Source organism: Rhamphochromis sp. 'chilingali' (genome assembly GCF_963969265.1).
Source record: "Rhamphochromis sp. 'chilingali' genome assembly, chromosome: 2".
Lineage (NCBI taxonomy): Eukaryota > Metazoa > Chordata > Actinopteri > Cichliformes > Cichlidae > Rhamphochromis > Rhamphochromis sp. 'chilingali'.
Window position 1 is genome coordinate 55,368,212 of NC_137930.1, and position 17,917 is coordinate 55,386,128.

Below are 17,917 nucleotides of genomic sequence, written 5' to 3' on the forward strand. Positions count from 1 at the left end.
TGAAACAGTCCGTCTCTTCACAGATGTGACATTTAAATGTTTCTTCCCATATTTTCTTAAAAATCATTATATATCTTACAAAGTAATTGGTATTGTAGTTTGAGTATTTATCTGCTGATCAAAATAAAAAAAGAACTTGCAACTCAGTTCATGTCGCATCTCCTCCATCTTCTTTCTTTCTAGTAAAACAAAATCTAAACATTTATTTTGTGTTTACATTTACATCACACAAACCCTAAATGTACTGTCTTATTCTCCACAAAAACATTAAAGTTTAGCGAGCTGTTTTTTTAAATATACAATAAAGTTGGCAGGGTGAAATTTTGAAATAAAAAGACCAGGAGAGTCTGCATTTTGACTGTTCTTGGTGAAGCAGTAATAAGTAAAAATAGGAAAGAGTGGAGATGTGCTTATGGACTGTAGATATAGATACAAAATCACTAAACGCGTGGAGTATTTGAAACGTGGTAGGGGTGAAACAAGCTGTTACAACATTAGTAAGTATAAGAATGAAACAGAAAAGAATTCAGCAATAATGTTGCTCATCGACTTGGATGTGAGTGAAGATTGTTGGCCACATACTGTAGATGTGATTGAGTTACAGATTGTTAAGCTTCAGTGATACAGTTGGTGTTTATTTCAAAGCATGAAAAAAGACGCTAGAATTATGTGAGAGCCAGAGTTTCTATTACTTTGAATTCTGCTTTGACAACATACCAAAGACATGGCTAACTTTGCTATTTTACCACAGCCAGTCCACTTATGTAGTTGGAAACACGAACGCTTTTTGTTTTCAGAATTTAATTAAATGTATTTAAAAAATCTTGGATACAAACATTCTATCACTTCAGTCCTTTATTGATCACATCAGATCAATTTGAAATTATTATTATGAAATTATTCTAGATTTATATACAATTTTTATCTGAAAAAAGACAATATTTTCAGCTTCTTATATTTAATGGCTTCACTGCATGCAGATGAGTGAATAAACTGTAGACTAGTTACAATGATTTAATAGGTAGTAAACATAAAAAAATAAGTGAAGAAGCACTTTAAGATTTGTGCTTTAATTTGTAAATCAATCAAATATAGCAACACACCTCTGCAATGCAAATTAGCATAACTTTTGAATAGGTTACTAAAACAACCAGAATACCTTAATAATCCATAAGCAAATTGTGTAAATAAGGATGATGAATGCTTAAGAAAAACTGAAGTCCGGAATAGTTCATCCTATGTTTAGTGTCTGTTTGGGAGCTTCAGGGTTGTTTGGGGTTTTAGAATAAGCTGAAGCAATTGCAAAGACTTTACAGCTTTCTTTTTTCACATATATATTAGGAGCCAGCAGAGTAGGCCAGTCCATTTAGCAACTTCTACATAATGAACACCCTCTGCTGGGTATACAAGAACACGGCACAAATAACTGTCAGATGCTATAAGATTTCTTTTTCCTTCCATCAGTCCATTTTCTTTGCTGCTTGTTCAACCAGGCTGGAAACCATTCCCAGCCAAAACTGGGTAAAAGCCAGGGGTACACCAGTCCATAACCAGTCTAAAACACAGAAATAGACAACTACACACTCACACGCTCACAACTACAGTCAGTTTAGCATCACCAGTCAATCACATGTCTTTGTACTCTGGGTGGAAACTACAGTGATGTTAGCCAATTTTCAGACTCAGCTTTATTGTCATTCAGCTATTTGTAATGATAACTAGTTTCAGTCTCAGTATATGCAGTATGCTACTAAACACAATGCAGTATAAATAACTAAATGGAAAGCTAAAATAAACACATAACTAAGTGCTGAAATATGTTAATAAATAGTGTTCACACACACACACACACACACACACACACACACACACACACACACACACACACACACACACACACACACACACACACACACACACACACACACACACACACAAACCTGTGTTTAAATGGAGAACTCAGTTAAGTAAATGTTTTGGGGATTTTTGGAGGCTCTAGCTGCTTTCGATGCTCATGTAACCTGTTTCTCATCCAACCACACTAAGCATGAATTGTATTTGCTAAAGTCTGTTTACTCAGTACTTCATCTGGGGTTCTGGAGTACAAACTGAAAATGCCAAGGTAATTTGAATGTTGTCAAACAAATACTCAGGTGAGAGCTCCTCCAAGGACAAATATGAGCTGGCAGTAAGAAGAAGGAAGCAAGATTAAGTTCTCAGACGCAGCACGCACTGTGTTTATTCAGGGAGGACAAATGATTACACTGAAGCAGTTTTGGTCACTAGGACAGCTGCACACTTAATCCACAAAGATATATTACTATTTAAGTTCCAACACCTTTTATCATCCTCTAAAACCTGTCTGGCGCTTTCAACTGTCACTAAGACGGTAGTGTGTCAGATTGCAGCACAAGTTTAAAATTAGAGACTTAGCAGTAATGTGATAAAACTCTGTGCGAGATACTGTAAAATGTATGCCTAAATGTTCCCCCAGTAGAGTTTCATACTCGATGTTAAATAATAATAAATCAATAACAGATAATCTGTTGGGATGTGTTAGCACTTAAATGTTTTACTGCGTCTGTTTTTGACTACAGTACTTTAAAGAAAACCTAACCTCTAAAGCAAAAGGCAACCTTGCTAAATGCATAATGCAAGTTTTAAATGATTTTGTGATTTAAAGAAATGTAATTCTTAAATCACCAATGTGAAAATGTAACCATCTCTTTTTATCGGTCTCTCATCACTGTATAATTTTAGGCACATATATTTATTACTTATTTGGAAGTTATTTGGCTTTAATTTAAACTGTCACTGGTCAAATCTAATGAAAACCAGTAAAAGAAACTTTTAAAATTATTATTATTATTATTATTATTATTTATTTATTTATTTATTTATTTTTTATTTGGCCTTTCACCATCTTTGCTGTTACACAAATCTCCCAAGTATTTAAACCCAGATTTCTAACAGTACCACATCTTCACATTGTAGCATCTCTGGTCCAGTTCAGTGAAAGAAATTAGTAGAGATGGGGCCTGGTGCGCAAGACTGGCTACAGCTACACCTGGCAATCAAAGCAGCCTTGCCTCTAACTTTAAGCTTGAACAGTTTCCAAATCAATGAATTCACCCATCGTATAGTTGTTACTGTTCAAAAGCTGTAGACGTGCATTTTAATTGTTAATGTGGGCATTTCACCATAGGAGTCTGTGGGATTTAGTTTCTCCACTTTGGAGTCAATGTCAAACAGCCTTTCCAGGATCTGCGTTTCTGGCACTTCCGTGTGGAAGTTTCTGCTTGACTAAATTTTCTGAGTTAAAGCCAGCTGATCTATTTGCTTTGAGTCAGACCAAGAGTTTCTGTTATCATTAAACCATGCAAAGACAACAGTGCATGTGCTGCTATAACATACGAAAACCAAACATTGTCTACTTTGACATGTTTTTTGGGAAAGGTTTTGTTGACACAATTAACATTTGCTCTGGTAAAACAAGCAGTTCATTGTATCTGACCTTTAAAAAAAAAGTACATGGGCAAGAGATTGTCATTATTTATTATGATTATTCTTAATCTAAAAGATATCAGGTATAATAACATATATCATGTAGGACTTATTCTGAATGTGAGTCTATGATCTTGATATAATATTTATTATTTAAACTGACTTACCTAAATCCAGATAATCTTAGTGTCAATTAAAAAGAAATTACACCTCGTATTATTGGTGTTTAGTTTAGGGTCATGAATAAATATTCTTAATCCGAAAATGAAAAGGTTACATGTAGGGGTTAAAGGAGAATATAGCAGGTGTATGTGAGGGAAAAATATCCCTTTGAAATAAGTTGCATATTAATATGTATTGTGAACTCCACTATATATTAAAATGTGTACAAATTGTGGTCAGCTGACCTGTGACGCTGCTCTTTGTGGATTTGGCCAACTGAATTCAACATGACATGAGCAGATGTCTCATGCCTACATGTTATAAAGCTAGTATAGAATGTCAAATTTGGCAAGTAAATTTTATCAGCATCATCCTCTTAAATACATGAATGCTACCCTTAATGCAGCCTAATACTAACCATGTGCACCCCAACCTTTTTATTACACAATTATTATTATACTACAGTTTGTTTTGCAGGAAGTTTCACAAAAACAAAACTCTGCAGTATATAATATACAGTTCCAATATTTGATTAAAAAAATAAATAGGACTTAAGGGAAATTTCTGTCCAGTTTATCAAATGTCACCTACAGTGCAGTTATCTTTGAAAAAAACAAACAAAATCTTCCTGTCTTGTCCCGCCTTTCTTAAATCTTACTCTGACAGTGTCAGACCTTATTGTTATTTTTCACGTTTTCAGTCTCTACACAATAGAGGCACAGTAGCTACATTTACTTATCTAAATGTTAAACGTTTATGTTTGGTGAAATCTGCTGAGCTGCTGAGATTGAAAAGGTAAAAATGTTAGTCTGATTATGTTCGCCTTATTACAGAGCCCTGCAAGGGACATGGGAGAAAAAAATTACGATGAACTTTTGCGAGATCTCGCAAAATAAACTCGGGATCTCGCAAAAGTTGAATTCCAACAATGGCGGCAGCTACTTAGTTGTAATATTACTCTTTCTGGGCCACAAAATAAACTTTTAAGATATTTTGAGGCGTGAATGTAGCTGTGTAAACGTCAAATATCTGCTCGGTTTACAAGACATAACATATTTGCAAAAGTGCTCCGATGTTTTCGGAGATGTCTGACACCCACCATCACGAAGCTGATGGGAGGTCAAGACCTACTAAACCCGGGGGGAACACCGCTCTCCCGGCACATCTTGCCTCGACCTCCCGGTCGGCTTTGAGCTGGCGGCCTCCGAAGAATGCGGCTAAAACTTTTGCGAGATCCCGAGTTTGTTTTGCGAGATCTCGCAAAAGTCTGTCTTAATTTTTTTCTCTCCCATGTCCTCCATACATTATTTTGTAGAGCTAGGTAGAATTATCTATTATAAACACAACTTTGGGCATCTGCAACATAAATGCACCACAGGGATTACAAGTAAAAACGATGTGTTGGAGGTGTAAGCGGGCTTTGGCATGCCATTATTTTCCTTTTTCTGAGTAAATGTCTCCATGCTGTCAACCTTATTGTATATAACCTGCCTGTTAGGTTTCATTCTCACTCGTAAATCAACCAATGACAAATGCAAGAGTCTTGTAGTCACTCACTTGTAATCACAGGAGGTTGCTGTTGCTAGCACCAGCCGTGGAAAAGTGCAAGAGGAGGGACAGCAGTCTCGACAACAGATTGAGGAAGAGAGAGGAAGGTGAAAGCAATGTGGTTAGAACCAAGATAATTAGGAAGAAAGAGATTCAAGGATTCAGGTAAAATCAATGGCTACTTTTACCATGAGCCACTCTTAATACCCAAAGTGTAGCTTTTAACTCTCATACACTTGAAGTGCAACAACTGTACCAACCCGATTAAGTTAAAAAAAAGGAATTTATAACATAATATGTGTATGCATGATAAATATACACCACCAGTCAAAAGTGTTAGAACGCCTCAATTTTAACATTTTTGTTGAAAATTATGAAGTTTAATATCTCATTGGACTCTGAAATGAATGCATAGTAAAAAAAAATGTACACTAAACTTTTGACTCATCAAAGTAGCCACCTTTGGCAGATATACAAGGTGAACACACCCGTGGCATTCTTTCTACAATAGAAGTCAAATATTCTTCAGAAAGGTTTCCCATAAATGTGTTGCACTTGTCGGTTGCTTTGCTTTCACTATTTTGTCCAGTTCATCCCAAACCAGCTTGATGGGGTTTAAATCTGGAGACAGTGCTGGCCACTCCATGTTTTCAAGCATACCATTATGTTCTTTTTTTCCTGAGGTAGTTCTCGCATAGTTCAGACTTATGTTTTTGGGTCATTATCTTGCTGCAGGTTGAACCCCTGACCAACTAGATGCATCGCAGAGGGTATTGCATGACACTGTAGAATGCTTTGGTAGCCGTTTTGGTTCAGGGTGCCTCTCACTCTGTACCAGTCACCAGCCCTGGATCCAGCAAAACAGCCCCAGACCATCATACTTCCTCCTCCAGGTTTGACAGTTGATGCCACACACTGTGGAACCATCCTTTTGCTTACTCGACGGCGTACAAGGATCCTGCGTGATGAACCGAAGATTTCAGATTTTGATTCATCAGTCCATAATACTTTCTTTTAGTCTTCAGTTGTACAATGGTGGTGTTTCATGGCCCATAGCTTCTTTGTCTTATTCTGATATATTAGCAATGGCTATCTTACTGCAACTTGTCCTGTCAAATCTGAGACTTGCTTACTTCGACCACTATTAAGCTGTGCTTGAAGCTGTTGTCCTGTGAGCTGCCAATCACGGAAGCTGTTAATGCTCAGAAACTTGTCCTTTGACTCAGTTGTGGCTTTGGGTCTGCCAGACCTCTTTCTGTCAGAGTTTGCCCCAGTTTCTGACTGCATTTTGATGGTGCAGGAAATTGTACTCACGGACACCATGACTTTCTTTGTATTTCCTCCATAGGAAAGACCTACATTTTTAAGTGTTATGGTGGTCTGTCTCTCTTCCATTGTTTATTGCCTTTTTCTCACCCTTTTTTGGACCAACACACTACTTTCTGCAGTACAATACTGTTGAACCGATGCTGACGAGGGGATGGTACCACAGTGGGTTCCAACACTGATTTCATAAAGACACAGGGGGTTGTAAGTAATGCAGAAAAGTTGAAACACTTGTAGAAATTAGTAACACCAGCTTTCAAGGCTTGATCAACCTCTATTGATGCAGAACAGCTCTAAAAAAGAATTTTTTTCAGGGAACCCATTTTGTGTTTCCTGAAAAAGGCCTTTTGTACAATTCTGCAATGTTCATTATTTTTCAGTTTTGGATAACCCACCTTTTTTTAATCTCTGGCAGTTTACCAATTACCTTTGTACCATTTCAAGCTATTCATTTGATTCAAACTACTTTTGCAGTGAACTGATTCAAATAATTTAACTGAAATAAATAACTTAACTTAATAACTTCTAAAACTTTTAACCAGTATTGTATAGATGAAGACTTGTTTATTCATTTAGTCCCAGTCCTGTACTTTCTAGCGATGGTGTGTGCTTACACAAGTTAGAACGTGTATTTAGTGTTAGGCTGCCAATGTGTAATTAAACTTGATGGTGATGAGAGGAAATGCAAACACTTTGAAATCACAGTTTAAATTCTTGCTAAATTGTTGCAGTTTTTTCCCCCCATAGACATTTAATGCATCATCACAGGCCACACCGGTGTTGATGATTCACAATGAATCTCACTAAAAAAACAGTGTGAATATGCATGTATATACCATAGCATAAAACATGTACAATCAGGGGTGGCCACACATGCTAATCATCCATTCATCCTCTTCCACTTCTTCAATTCAGGGTTGTGGGGGTACTTTAGCCGATCCTAGCTACCATAGGGTGAGAGGTGGGGTACACTCTGGACAGGTATCCAGAGAGGGCTAATACAGAGGACAGACAATCATTCGCACCTATGGGCAATTATGTTGAATAGATAATAGGTTGTGATGCTTTAGCACTTAAGATGATCACTACCTGGGCTGTTGGGGGGGTTCTTAATTTACAGAGGGAGACATACTATGCCTCGATTTCCACTCCTGTTTTCATTCTGGTAGGTCTTTGTTATGATATTTTGATACCACGGTTAGCATTTACAGAAGATTGTTTTATACAGGAAAACTGTTACTCAATAAGGTCCATCTACTAGTTGTTTTTCTCTTTCTCTCTGACCCAAGAATTAAGGTGTAAGACTCACAGGCTGGTACCCCAAGGTCGAAAACACCACAGAGACGAGACCACTTCCTTACTCCCATCCTCCCTTCCTTATCTCTTAGAAAAAGGCTCGTTAAAGACCAGGTGGTTTGTTTCAGAATTCACTAATGAAAGAACTCTGTATTCTGTGTATTTTGCTGGGATGATCATAAATTGTAGCTGAACTGATAAACTACACACAGGATACTTCTTTGCTCACAAGGCAGGAAGACGTTTCCTTATTTGGTCTGTACTGGTTTGAACTGAGAACTTGCTGACACACGAACCTTTTTTTCCTCTATATAAACTGCTGTGTATCAAATAAACCTTTGAGTCGATTGGGAAGGCAACCTAAAGCAGTCTCTGTTTTCTTGTTCTCCCAAGCTGCTCCCGAGCTCGTACTAACACGCTGAATGGCATACCTGAGTGTTACTTTAAATAATTAGGAATCTTAGAAGGAAAGGACAAAACTCTGCTTATCGCTCACGCCACGGAGGAAACCCGGGACGGCAATTTCCTTCAGTCTTCATCTCCAAAAAACATTACTCTCCAGTTTTCTGTTTTCTGATTTTAGCTAGGTCGTTCTGAATCACAAGACTTCAGCATCTCACTTGTCAGAACATTCCTCTTTGAAGAACCCTATTCATGTTGATATACCAATGAGCTCTAATGGCTTCTATCCAATGGGTCCAGTTGCAAGTTGTCTTCAAAGTATTCCACGTGTAGTGACCAAGCATAGTGCACACACAGATTACCTCCCTAAGGCAGATACCTGAGCACAACATTTGAGTCACTTATGCTCTAAATACACTGCATGTTATAAGATGAATACATTGCTTCTAAATAGGAGAAACACTATGAAAACTAAAATAAATTGTCCGATAGTGCTAAACCTTTATAATATTGCTGTATTTATTAGTGTTTATTGTAATAGTAATGTATTGTATGGTAATGACTGTGAATACATCCAGTGTTTACTTTGATATAGCTGATAGTCCAGTAAACACACTGATTAACTAATGGTTATAGAATTATCAGCTGTTATTGAATGTAAATAAATAGTAATACTTTTCAATGTATATAATGTTACAGTGCTCAGACTCGTTGGACACAACTATAAAACCTTACAAAAACCTAACCTAAAGCAATTGCAACCTGAATAAACACAAAATTCACATTTTAATTTATAATTGTATTTATGAAAGAAATGTAATTCTTTAATCACCAGTGTCAAAAAGTAATTGTGACCTTTCCAGTAACTGTTACTGGCACTTTACTGTTACTGTTACTGAGTGTTATTATTATTGTTTAATGCAAAATGTGTCAGGTGATGAAGTACAACTTCTTTTTAATACAAATAAGTTTAGCCATGTAAGCCTATATTCTGGCTGTAAAATATTAATTCTTTAAATTGATGTGCCACATCTAGACAAATTTAGAGTCAATCCAATAGAAATAGTGCCTTTCTTTAGAGCACTTCCAGAAATTTAGGCAGTTTTAGTATAAAATACCAGAAAGGGTGTTTGGATCCAGATTTGGGCTAGACATTGTCTTGTTTCCAAAAGTTGATTCTGTTCATCTGGACGTAGCGTCCAGATTAAGAATGCATCAAGACGACATTTGTCTTGGTTTATGCCTTCCATGGATATTCTATAATGACCCAAATCACATCAGAATGTCTGCTCTGATTGGTGGTCATGAATCAGTCCTCTTAATATAAATATATAAATGTTAAAGTAGGAAGTAGGGGAAGCCCAAGATGGGATGTAGAGTTGCAGCTTGAAGGAAACAACTGCTTAGATGTCACATAATAATTTGCATTGTGAGCTCCAGTAGACTTTACTTTGTGTACAAGTTGAATTGTGTTGCTGCTCTTTCTTGATTTAGCCAGTCGAATTTAAAAAGGTAAAAGCTAATCTTGTCTAACTCCTAGATAGTATAAAGCTAGTATAATTCACCTTCATCACCTTAAAAATGAGAAGCCAAATACTTCAGAAAAGTAGAGAGTATTCCTTCATGGGGGATAGGATTATAAAAGACTACAAACAAAGACTGCAATATATTGTTTAAAAAATAAACGTCACAGAATTGCCACCACATGCCTAATTGTCCAAAAGAACACACCGTGTCAAGCAGTTAATGGTCGTTGTCTTCGCAAATGTTATTTTTTCAAGTATTTCAGTTGTGACCTATGTATTGTTGATAGTTTTTTGCTATTATTATAATCTGTGACTATTTTAAAGTAATAATTATGTAGTATTATTTTTAAAATAATCCCAAGATTGTAACATCAAGAGTTTTGGCTTACGTGCATTACTGTGAGTTTCCATAGTTATGTGTATAGTCTATAGACCTCATTTCACATTTTATTACATTTGAAAAGCAATTACTGTTGGAAAGAAAGCATAAAGATGATGGACACAGTGTAAACAGATATATTATCATACATGAAAGCAGCCAAATTCTCTGGAAAGGCCTCATACCACTGCATGTTTGCTCAGAGATACGGACAATAGCAAATGAGTCTAACCATGTTTTCCCCATCAGGAAAAAAACTATTTAAGTGCTCATAGAGGGTTGGAGCAAAACAAATAAGCAATCTCTATATAAAGGGCCACTGGCCACTGTCTCACTGTCAGCTTCCTTTTTAACTGCGAGCCCACAGCGGCGACAATGAAGTGGAAAGTTGTGTGGTTGTGTTTCCTTGCTTGTTCTGTTTCCATTGTTATTGATATCCAAGCCGAGTTGGGTAAGATCAGATTCATAAGGGTGCAACTGCTTGTACAGATATTCGTGTAATGTGCATAATGTACAGGAATCTTTTAATGTTCATTAACGGTTAATTGTTATAGCTTTATGCAAAGGTCAGGACACTGGAAAAGTGTCTGTAATAAGATAGACCAGTAACTGTAATTTTCTGTTGTGTTTATTTATGGGCATGGAAATAAATTTTGGTAAATGTCTTCTTTCTTTTTTTTTTGGCTCCCCAGTTTACAAGAGAACATGTAGCACATGGGGCCGTGAGCACTTCAAGACGTTTGATGGTGATGTGTACCAGTTTCCCGGTATGTGTGAGTACAAGCTGGTCAAAACGTGCGATGAGTCTCAGAATTCCCAGACGTTCTCAATGGACATAAAGAGGAAGGAGAATCCTGGAAACGCTACAATACGTTTTGTGGTTGTGAAAATTAATAGTTATTTATACAACATCAGCAAGGATTTGGTCACTCTGGATGAGCAGAGGTAAAAAGCAAAACAAAACAAAACAATGCCAAGTCAAACAACATTTCTTTTGGTCCTCAAAATTTGAAATGAAAACAACTGTACTATACTTTGTGTCATATTGTTTTTGTTTTTCTCCCAAGTATTCAACTTCCATACTTCCAGGCCGGGGTACGGTTGGAAAAAACTGAGTTTTACTTAAAGCTTTACTCCCAAGTTGGCATCACTGTCATGTGGTACAATGATGATGCAGTCATGGTAATAACTTAGACATCATTTGTTTATGAACACTGCTGAAACTTAGAGTAACTCAAGACAGTTTTTTTCCAGGTCACAACCATATTTCTGATGGTTGTTGCAAAAAGTCTTAAGTCGATCGGAATTGCTTTACACTTGAGAAATGCCAGGCATTGGTTACAGAGTAACTTTTAAAAGATCTTTGAGAAACACAAAGTCTACATTGTATTGTGCTGGAAGTAGATTTACAATAACTACAAAGGGGATAAAAGCATACTGAAGGGCTGAATAAGCAGAATATTTGAATGGAGAAATGAGTACAAACACAACTGTAAGTACTAAGAAAGCAGTGGATGTGGGTGAAGCAAGAGTAAACGCCACAAGTATTGTGTAGACTGTAAGATAAAATGCTCTTTGGTGTACACTATCTCATCACTTTCAGTATAAGATTCCAGCTGTAGGTGACATTATGACAGTATCAAATGTAACTTTGTTTGTGTGTGCGCGCCTATGTGCGTGCTAGCATGTGTGCGTGTGTGTTGGGGGGAGGGTCTTGTTTTGGGGTTTTTTTAAGAAGAAGTATGTGTGTGTGAATGGGTGGATGACTGAACGCGTAAAGCGTTTTGGGGTCCTTAGGGACTAAGTAAAGCGCTATACAAATACAGGCCATTTACCATTTACCAAGAAGTAACAATAAGGTTTTTCCTTTGATTAATCAGTGGTTCAATCATCTCACTGTTTAATGAACAACAATAAATAAACCTATTTCTGCATTTTTCAGGTGGAAATTGATGATGAATATGCTAATCGCATTTGTGGACTTTGTGGAGATTTCAATGGCAATTCAGACCTCCGCGATAGAGGTGTATACTCATTTCATATTAATGTGTTTCATCGGTAGTATGCAAGAGTTAGAATGTAACGATTAATGTCATCAGATACAGGTCAACAAATCAGCCCCATTACGTTTGGCAATGGATGGAAAACCGCTAGTCCAATTAATTGTGAGGACCTCACTGAAGCGGTACAGACATCAGGGAAGACTGAGAATATGATGGATTCATGCAAGGAGTTTGTGAGTTTTTGTTATCCAGCTAGCTTTAAAAATAGATATGTGGTGATGTGTATTTGCATAAATCCTTTTACACATATTAACAATGCCTCTTTTTTGTCCCTTTAAGGAAATCTTCTGCAAAGACCTCTTTAAAAATGAATCCTGGAGCTCCTGCATTCCTCTGATTCACCCTGAGCCTTACATTCAGGCTTGTGTGAAGGATATGTGTCACTGTAGCAATTTAAATGGCTCCTGTGTCTGCAGCACACTCTCTGAGTTCTCTCGACAGTGCTCTCATGCTGGAGGACAACCTCCCAACTGGAGGACTCCGAAGTTGTGTGGTAAGGTTTTATGTTGTCATTTTTATTTCTTTCTCATGAGGTTGACTCTTGGACATAAAGAGTTACATTTCCCTGCAAAATTAAATTATTAAACTTGCATTTTGAGAGCAATTGGTTTTCTTACTACCAAATTTAACAATGGCAATGTAGGACGCATACGTAGACTGAAATGTGTCTGTAACAATACTGAGTATTTTATGCACAGAAGAGTGATTGAACTCATCAGGAAACTGAAATCTAGCTGGTAATAATCTAAAAGAAATCTGGCATTCCCTTAGTAACACTGACATACTCCACTCTTTATTAGTGTCAGATGCACTACAAATATCTTGCAGTTCATAGTCTGAGATTCTGAAAAGATTGTTGGTAATGTTGGCCAGTGTTGTTCATGTGGTTTGATGTTCGGACACTTTTTCTTAAAATTAATTACTTACATGTAAAGTGAATTAAGAAGAAAAAAGATTATTAATTCAGTGGTACAATAAATAGTAATAAATCTCATCCATGTATTCTACGTATTCTTTTTTTAATTTCGTTTTTATTGACATTCAGCAATCACTGTACAGTATAATGTGCATTAACTTCAATAATTTGTTAAAGATATCTGCCTACATATCTATTTTTCTTCTATTTTTAACAGAAAGAACATAAATATGAAAGAAAGAAGAAGAAAAGATTAGATAAGATTAGCGAAATAAAAATCTGGTCTGAGTGTTATTATATAGTCCATCCGTTTCTGACATGATACAAACAGGTCCCTCTTGTAATTCCCATCTGTTTGTCTATATATTCTAATCTTCGCAGCTAAACATTGTCCACCCACGATGGTATATGATGAGTATGGGTCTCCTTGCATCAATACCTGCAGATTCCCAGACACGAGTATAGTTTGTGAAGATCACAATATAGACGGCTGCTTCTGTCCTCCTGGTTGGTGCTGTTTCTTTGTACTCATCATGCCTAAATGTTTAAGTACCAGTAATATATACGGTCTAAAATCATGTCACGTCTTTATTAGAAACTGTGCTTGATGATATTTCCACGGGAAGTTGTATTCCTCTTTCTGAGTGTCCATGCAAACATGACAAAGTCTACAAGTCCAATGAGGTTTACCAGGAGCGGGGAGAAAATTGGTATGTTTCACATTTCATGTTTTTCAAAAAGTATTATTTTCAATTCATTAGTGTGTGCTTTTTCCTTAAAGTCTTTGTGTTTTCAGTACATGCATTGCAGGTAAATGGTCTTGTGAGAGCCTTCAAATGCATGCTACATGTTCAGTTGAACAGGGTTCATACATAACCACCTTTGATGGTAAAGACTTCACCTTCCATGGAGACTGTGACTACACTCTGGCTAAAGTGAACAGCAAGGTGAATGAGTCAACGCCTCCAACTGTTAAAGATATGCAATCTTCTGATATTAAGGTGGCATTTTATATAGGCTGTACTCAAAATGCTCTATGTGTATTTCAGGATTATGTGAGTCCAAATTTTACCATTCTGGTCCATTTGACACAATGTTCACGTCAACAATACGACTCTTGTCTCAAGACCTTGAAAATTCATTTGAACAGAGACAAAAACAACGTGAGTGTAAACTACAGTAATTATAATAATTTACACTGAGCCACACTCTAATAGCATTTTTTTTTTATTCAGGCCATAATTTTCACCTCTGAAGGCAGAGTGCAGAAGAATGGACAGAAGGTCACTTTGCCTTATAACTCAGGTATATCAGAAACTAAGATTGTAGTTGATCATTTTATCCCAAATATGATCTTCTGATTTTTATTTTTCTGTTGACTCACAGGAGATATCAGTATATTCCATGCTTCATCCTTTCACATCATGCTCCAGACAAGTTTTGGTTTACAAATTCAGATCCAGCATGTGCCTCTGATGCAAGTCTATGTCAGTCTGGAGCAGAGCTACAGAGAAAAGACGCGTGGTGGGTTTTATATTAGCCATTAACCATAATCAGAAGTACAACTATCAGTTAATATGTATATATTAAAATATCAATATACCACTGGTCTTGAAGGTAACAGTAATTGTGATTATTTCTGTGTTGTATTTTTTTCTCACCATCATCAGCCATCATAGTGTAATTAAAAATTTTGGTTAAAAATAAAAAAGAAGAATTACAAATACTTTCAATATGCTCAAAACTGTTCGAGGCAATATTTTTAGAGCCTTTGTACGTACTCGACTTCCTGCAATCTTTAGGTTTATGTGGGAATTACAACATGATGCAGTCTGATGACATGAGGACTCGTCAGGGGATGGTGGAGGGAGAAGAAGGAACTTTTAGTAATTCTTGGAAAACTGACTATTCATGCAAAGATGGACATGGACGACTTGATGACCCTTGTTCTCTTAGGACGGAAAATGGTAAGTTGTTAACTATTATCATCAAGCATTATTCCTTTGATTTTTTTACTGCTCAAGACAGATTTTCTGTGATATATGTATCTAATCACACAAGAAATACAATAAATTCAAAAATCTTCAAAACTGATAATCTACTTGTAGAAAAGTTTGCCAAGAACTGGTGCCCCTTGCTACGACAGCCAAATAGTACCTTTGCACAGTGCCATTCCGTGGTGGATGCTGAGACTTACTACAAGGTACAAAAAAACCTCTCTGTTTGTCTTTAACTAAATTCAATAGGACTGTAATACCATAAAAATATTCACTGTGTTCTGCAGCGATGTATTTATGCTAGCTGTAACTGTGAGAAGAGCGAGGACTGCCTGTGTGCTGTCTTCTCCTCCTTTGCAAGAGCTTGTGCATCAAAGGGAGTGTTCTTGATAGGCTGGAGAAAGGATGTGTGCAGTAAGTGAAACAGCTCAGTAATGACGTTTTATGGACATTTTCTCTTTCATTAGTTAGTCCAAAACTATGATGTAATGACTATCATATTTTCTATAAAACAGACAAACGCACCAAGAACTGCCCAGCATCTCAGACCTTCTCTTACATACATCAGAGATGTCAGCTGACTTGCAGATCGCTGAGCTCAAAGATGCAGAGCTGCACCTCTGACTTCTTGCCTGTGGGCGGCTGTTCCTGTGCTGAAAATCACTACCTAGATGACAATGACATCTGTGTCCCCAAAGCAAAGTGTCCCTGTTATCATAATGATGAAACCATTGAACCAGGAAAGACCATTAACATCAACAATGACTACTGGTGAGTTATTTAAGGACTACAAATTAAACTAATGATTAACCATGACTATAATGCAAGCAATATAATGCAAGCAATATTGGTACAAACTATAATTTAAAGTCCTTTTGTGTTGCATTGTGTTTTTCTAGCGTATGCACTGATGGAGTTCTTCATTGTGATCCTTTGGCAGCTGGCTCTTCAAGTCAGTTATTAATGATATTCTTTTTCTACTATAAAACTGATTTGTAGTTAATTTACAGAATATTAAAGTAGTTCCTGCTTCTGTTACAGCATGCACTTCTCCAAAAGAATACTTCAACTGCTCCACTGCAGACAAAAGAGATGTTGGAGTGCAGTGTGCTCGAACCTGTTCAAATCCGGACAATGAATGCGTAAGCTGTTTTTGCTGATCAAGACCTACATTTTAGGTCTACTAACTTTTTCAAAATGTAGATACAAAGTCTGCCTTTGTGTTATCAATGTCATGTTGGTTTTACCAATCATCTATTTTTCTATTTTTTGTATTTTTCTTTCTATCCTTCCAGGATGCCACTGAGTGTAAATCTGGCTGTCTCTGTCCCAGAGGCCTCGTCGATGATGGTAAAGGTTCCTGTGTAAAAGAAAACCAATGCCCATGTCAGCATGGAAAGAAACTTTATTCCAGTGGAGAAAAAATCTCTAAGAAATGCAACACCTGGTATGATTGATTGATTGATTGATTGATTGATTGATTGATTGATTGATTGATTGATTGATTGATTGATTGATTGATTGATTGACATAGCATCACTGAAACTGATAATATATTATATTAGTTTTAGTCTTATTACAAAAATGTATTTAATTTCAATCCTTTCTGAAACATTTAGCACCTGCAAAAGTGGAAAATGGGATTGCACAGACAAGAAATGTCCAGGAACATGTATTATTTATGGAAGTGGTCACTATATTACATTTGATGAGAACTCATATGGCTTTCATGGACAGATGTCTTACACTGTAGTCAAGGTAATACATGCCTTTTTATCAAAAATAATTGTATGCTCATTTTATTGTGATTACTCAGAGTTCTTTAGTGGTAACAGAGTCTTATCATATTTGTTCTATTTGTTCACAAGGTGCATTTGCATAAGTAATATATTTTTTTAGTAACATCAGCTGTCAAATAAGCAATTAACTTTACAATATTTAAAGAGATTTAACACTTGATTTTGAATAGTACAGGACAACCTGAATTTTGATTTGATCAGCAGTCTCTGTTTGTATAAAATAAACATGCTAATGCTTGTCTCTTTTAAGAACACATGTGGTAATAAAACACAGGAGAACAACTTCACTGTTATCATAGAAAGTGAGATTTGTGAACTTCCAAACCCCATATGCTTCAGAAAGATCAGGATCCACCTGGGGGTAAGGCCATGTAGCTACCGGCAAGTAGAGGAAAATATTTTTAACTGCAATCTTACATGACATTGAAAGAAATCTCCCTTTACTTTCCATTATAGGAAAAGGAAATCACACTTTTAAAAGGTAAATCATTCCTACCTGTGACTATCTACCTGTACAACTCAAATTGCACAGTAAAAAAAAACAAAATGCAAAAAATACACCCTTTTGCACATTTTTACAGTGAAAACAGCAAACAGTTAAACAGTTAAAGTTAAACAGTGTCAACCCTATATATTGAATCTGTTTGATTTCTGGATGTTTATAATTGCTATTTTTATATGTTGGAGCTATTTCTTATATTTTGTTACTTTGTAATATAATGAATTATTTAATATAGTTTAGTCTGTTGCTGCACTTACTTTCTTGGAGCAACTGTAACCACATATTTTATTTAGGGATTAAGAAAGTATTCTTATTCTGATTTTGATTCTGAAAATGAAGGGGACGTCATTTCTCCAAATGGTACTGAGATTCAGTACACCAAAAGGAAGCTTGGTTTCTATCTGGTCGTTGAATTTGACATTGGTCTAACAGTTATATCGGATCATAAAGCAACAGTTAAAATCCGACTGGAACCACAGTACTCTGTAAGTGACAGT

The 17,917-nt window shown here is 36.4% G+C and overlaps 1 protein-coding gene across 1 annotated transcript in view; it reads left to right on the forward strand.

Annotated features, from left to right (window-relative positions):
• Window positions 1-10,518: 10,518 nt before the first annotated feature.
• Window positions 10,519-17,917, forward strand: part of LOC308384578 (mucin-2-like) — a gene marked incomplete at both ends in the record, with an annotated part of 44,292 nt that continues 36,893 nt past the window's right edge. The window contains 23 exons of the mRNA XM_080863114.1: window positions 10,519-10,594; window positions 10,836-11,088; window positions 11,211-11,325; window positions 12,086-12,167; window positions 12,249-12,379; window positions 12,486-12,699; window positions 13,504-13,629; window positions 13,718-13,832; window positions 13,919-14,069; window positions 14,172-14,285; window positions 14,358-14,427; window positions 14,509-14,646; window positions 14,925-15,089; window positions 15,231-15,325; window positions 15,407-15,533; window positions 15,635-15,890; window positions 16,019-16,071; window positions 16,161-16,261; window positions 16,415-16,566; window positions 16,739-16,877; window positions 17,169-17,279; window positions 17,375-17,399; window positions 17,760-17,905. Of these exons, the coding sequence (XP_080719240.1) occupies window positions 10,519-10,594; window positions 10,836-11,088; window positions 11,211-11,325; window positions 12,086-12,167; window positions 12,249-12,379; window positions 12,486-12,699; window positions 13,504-13,629; window positions 13,718-13,832; window positions 13,919-14,069; window positions 14,172-14,285; window positions 14,358-14,427; window positions 14,509-14,646; window positions 14,925-15,089; window positions 15,231-15,325; window positions 15,407-15,533; window positions 15,635-15,890; window positions 16,019-16,071; window positions 16,161-16,261; window positions 16,415-16,566; window positions 16,739-16,877; window positions 17,169-17,279; window positions 17,375-17,399; window positions 17,760-17,905 (2,955 nt within the window). The remainder of the gene's footprint in view (window positions 10,595-10,835; window positions 11,089-11,210; window positions 11,326-12,085; window positions 12,168-12,248; window positions 12,380-12,485; window positions 12,700-13,503; window positions 13,630-13,717; window positions 13,833-13,918; window positions 14,070-14,171; window positions 14,286-14,357; window positions 14,428-14,508; window positions 14,647-14,924; window positions 15,090-15,230; window positions 15,326-15,406; window positions 15,534-15,634; window positions 15,891-16,018; window positions 16,072-16,160; window positions 16,262-16,414; window positions 16,567-16,738; window positions 16,878-17,168; window positions 17,280-17,374; window positions 17,400-17,759; window positions 17,906-17,917) is intronic.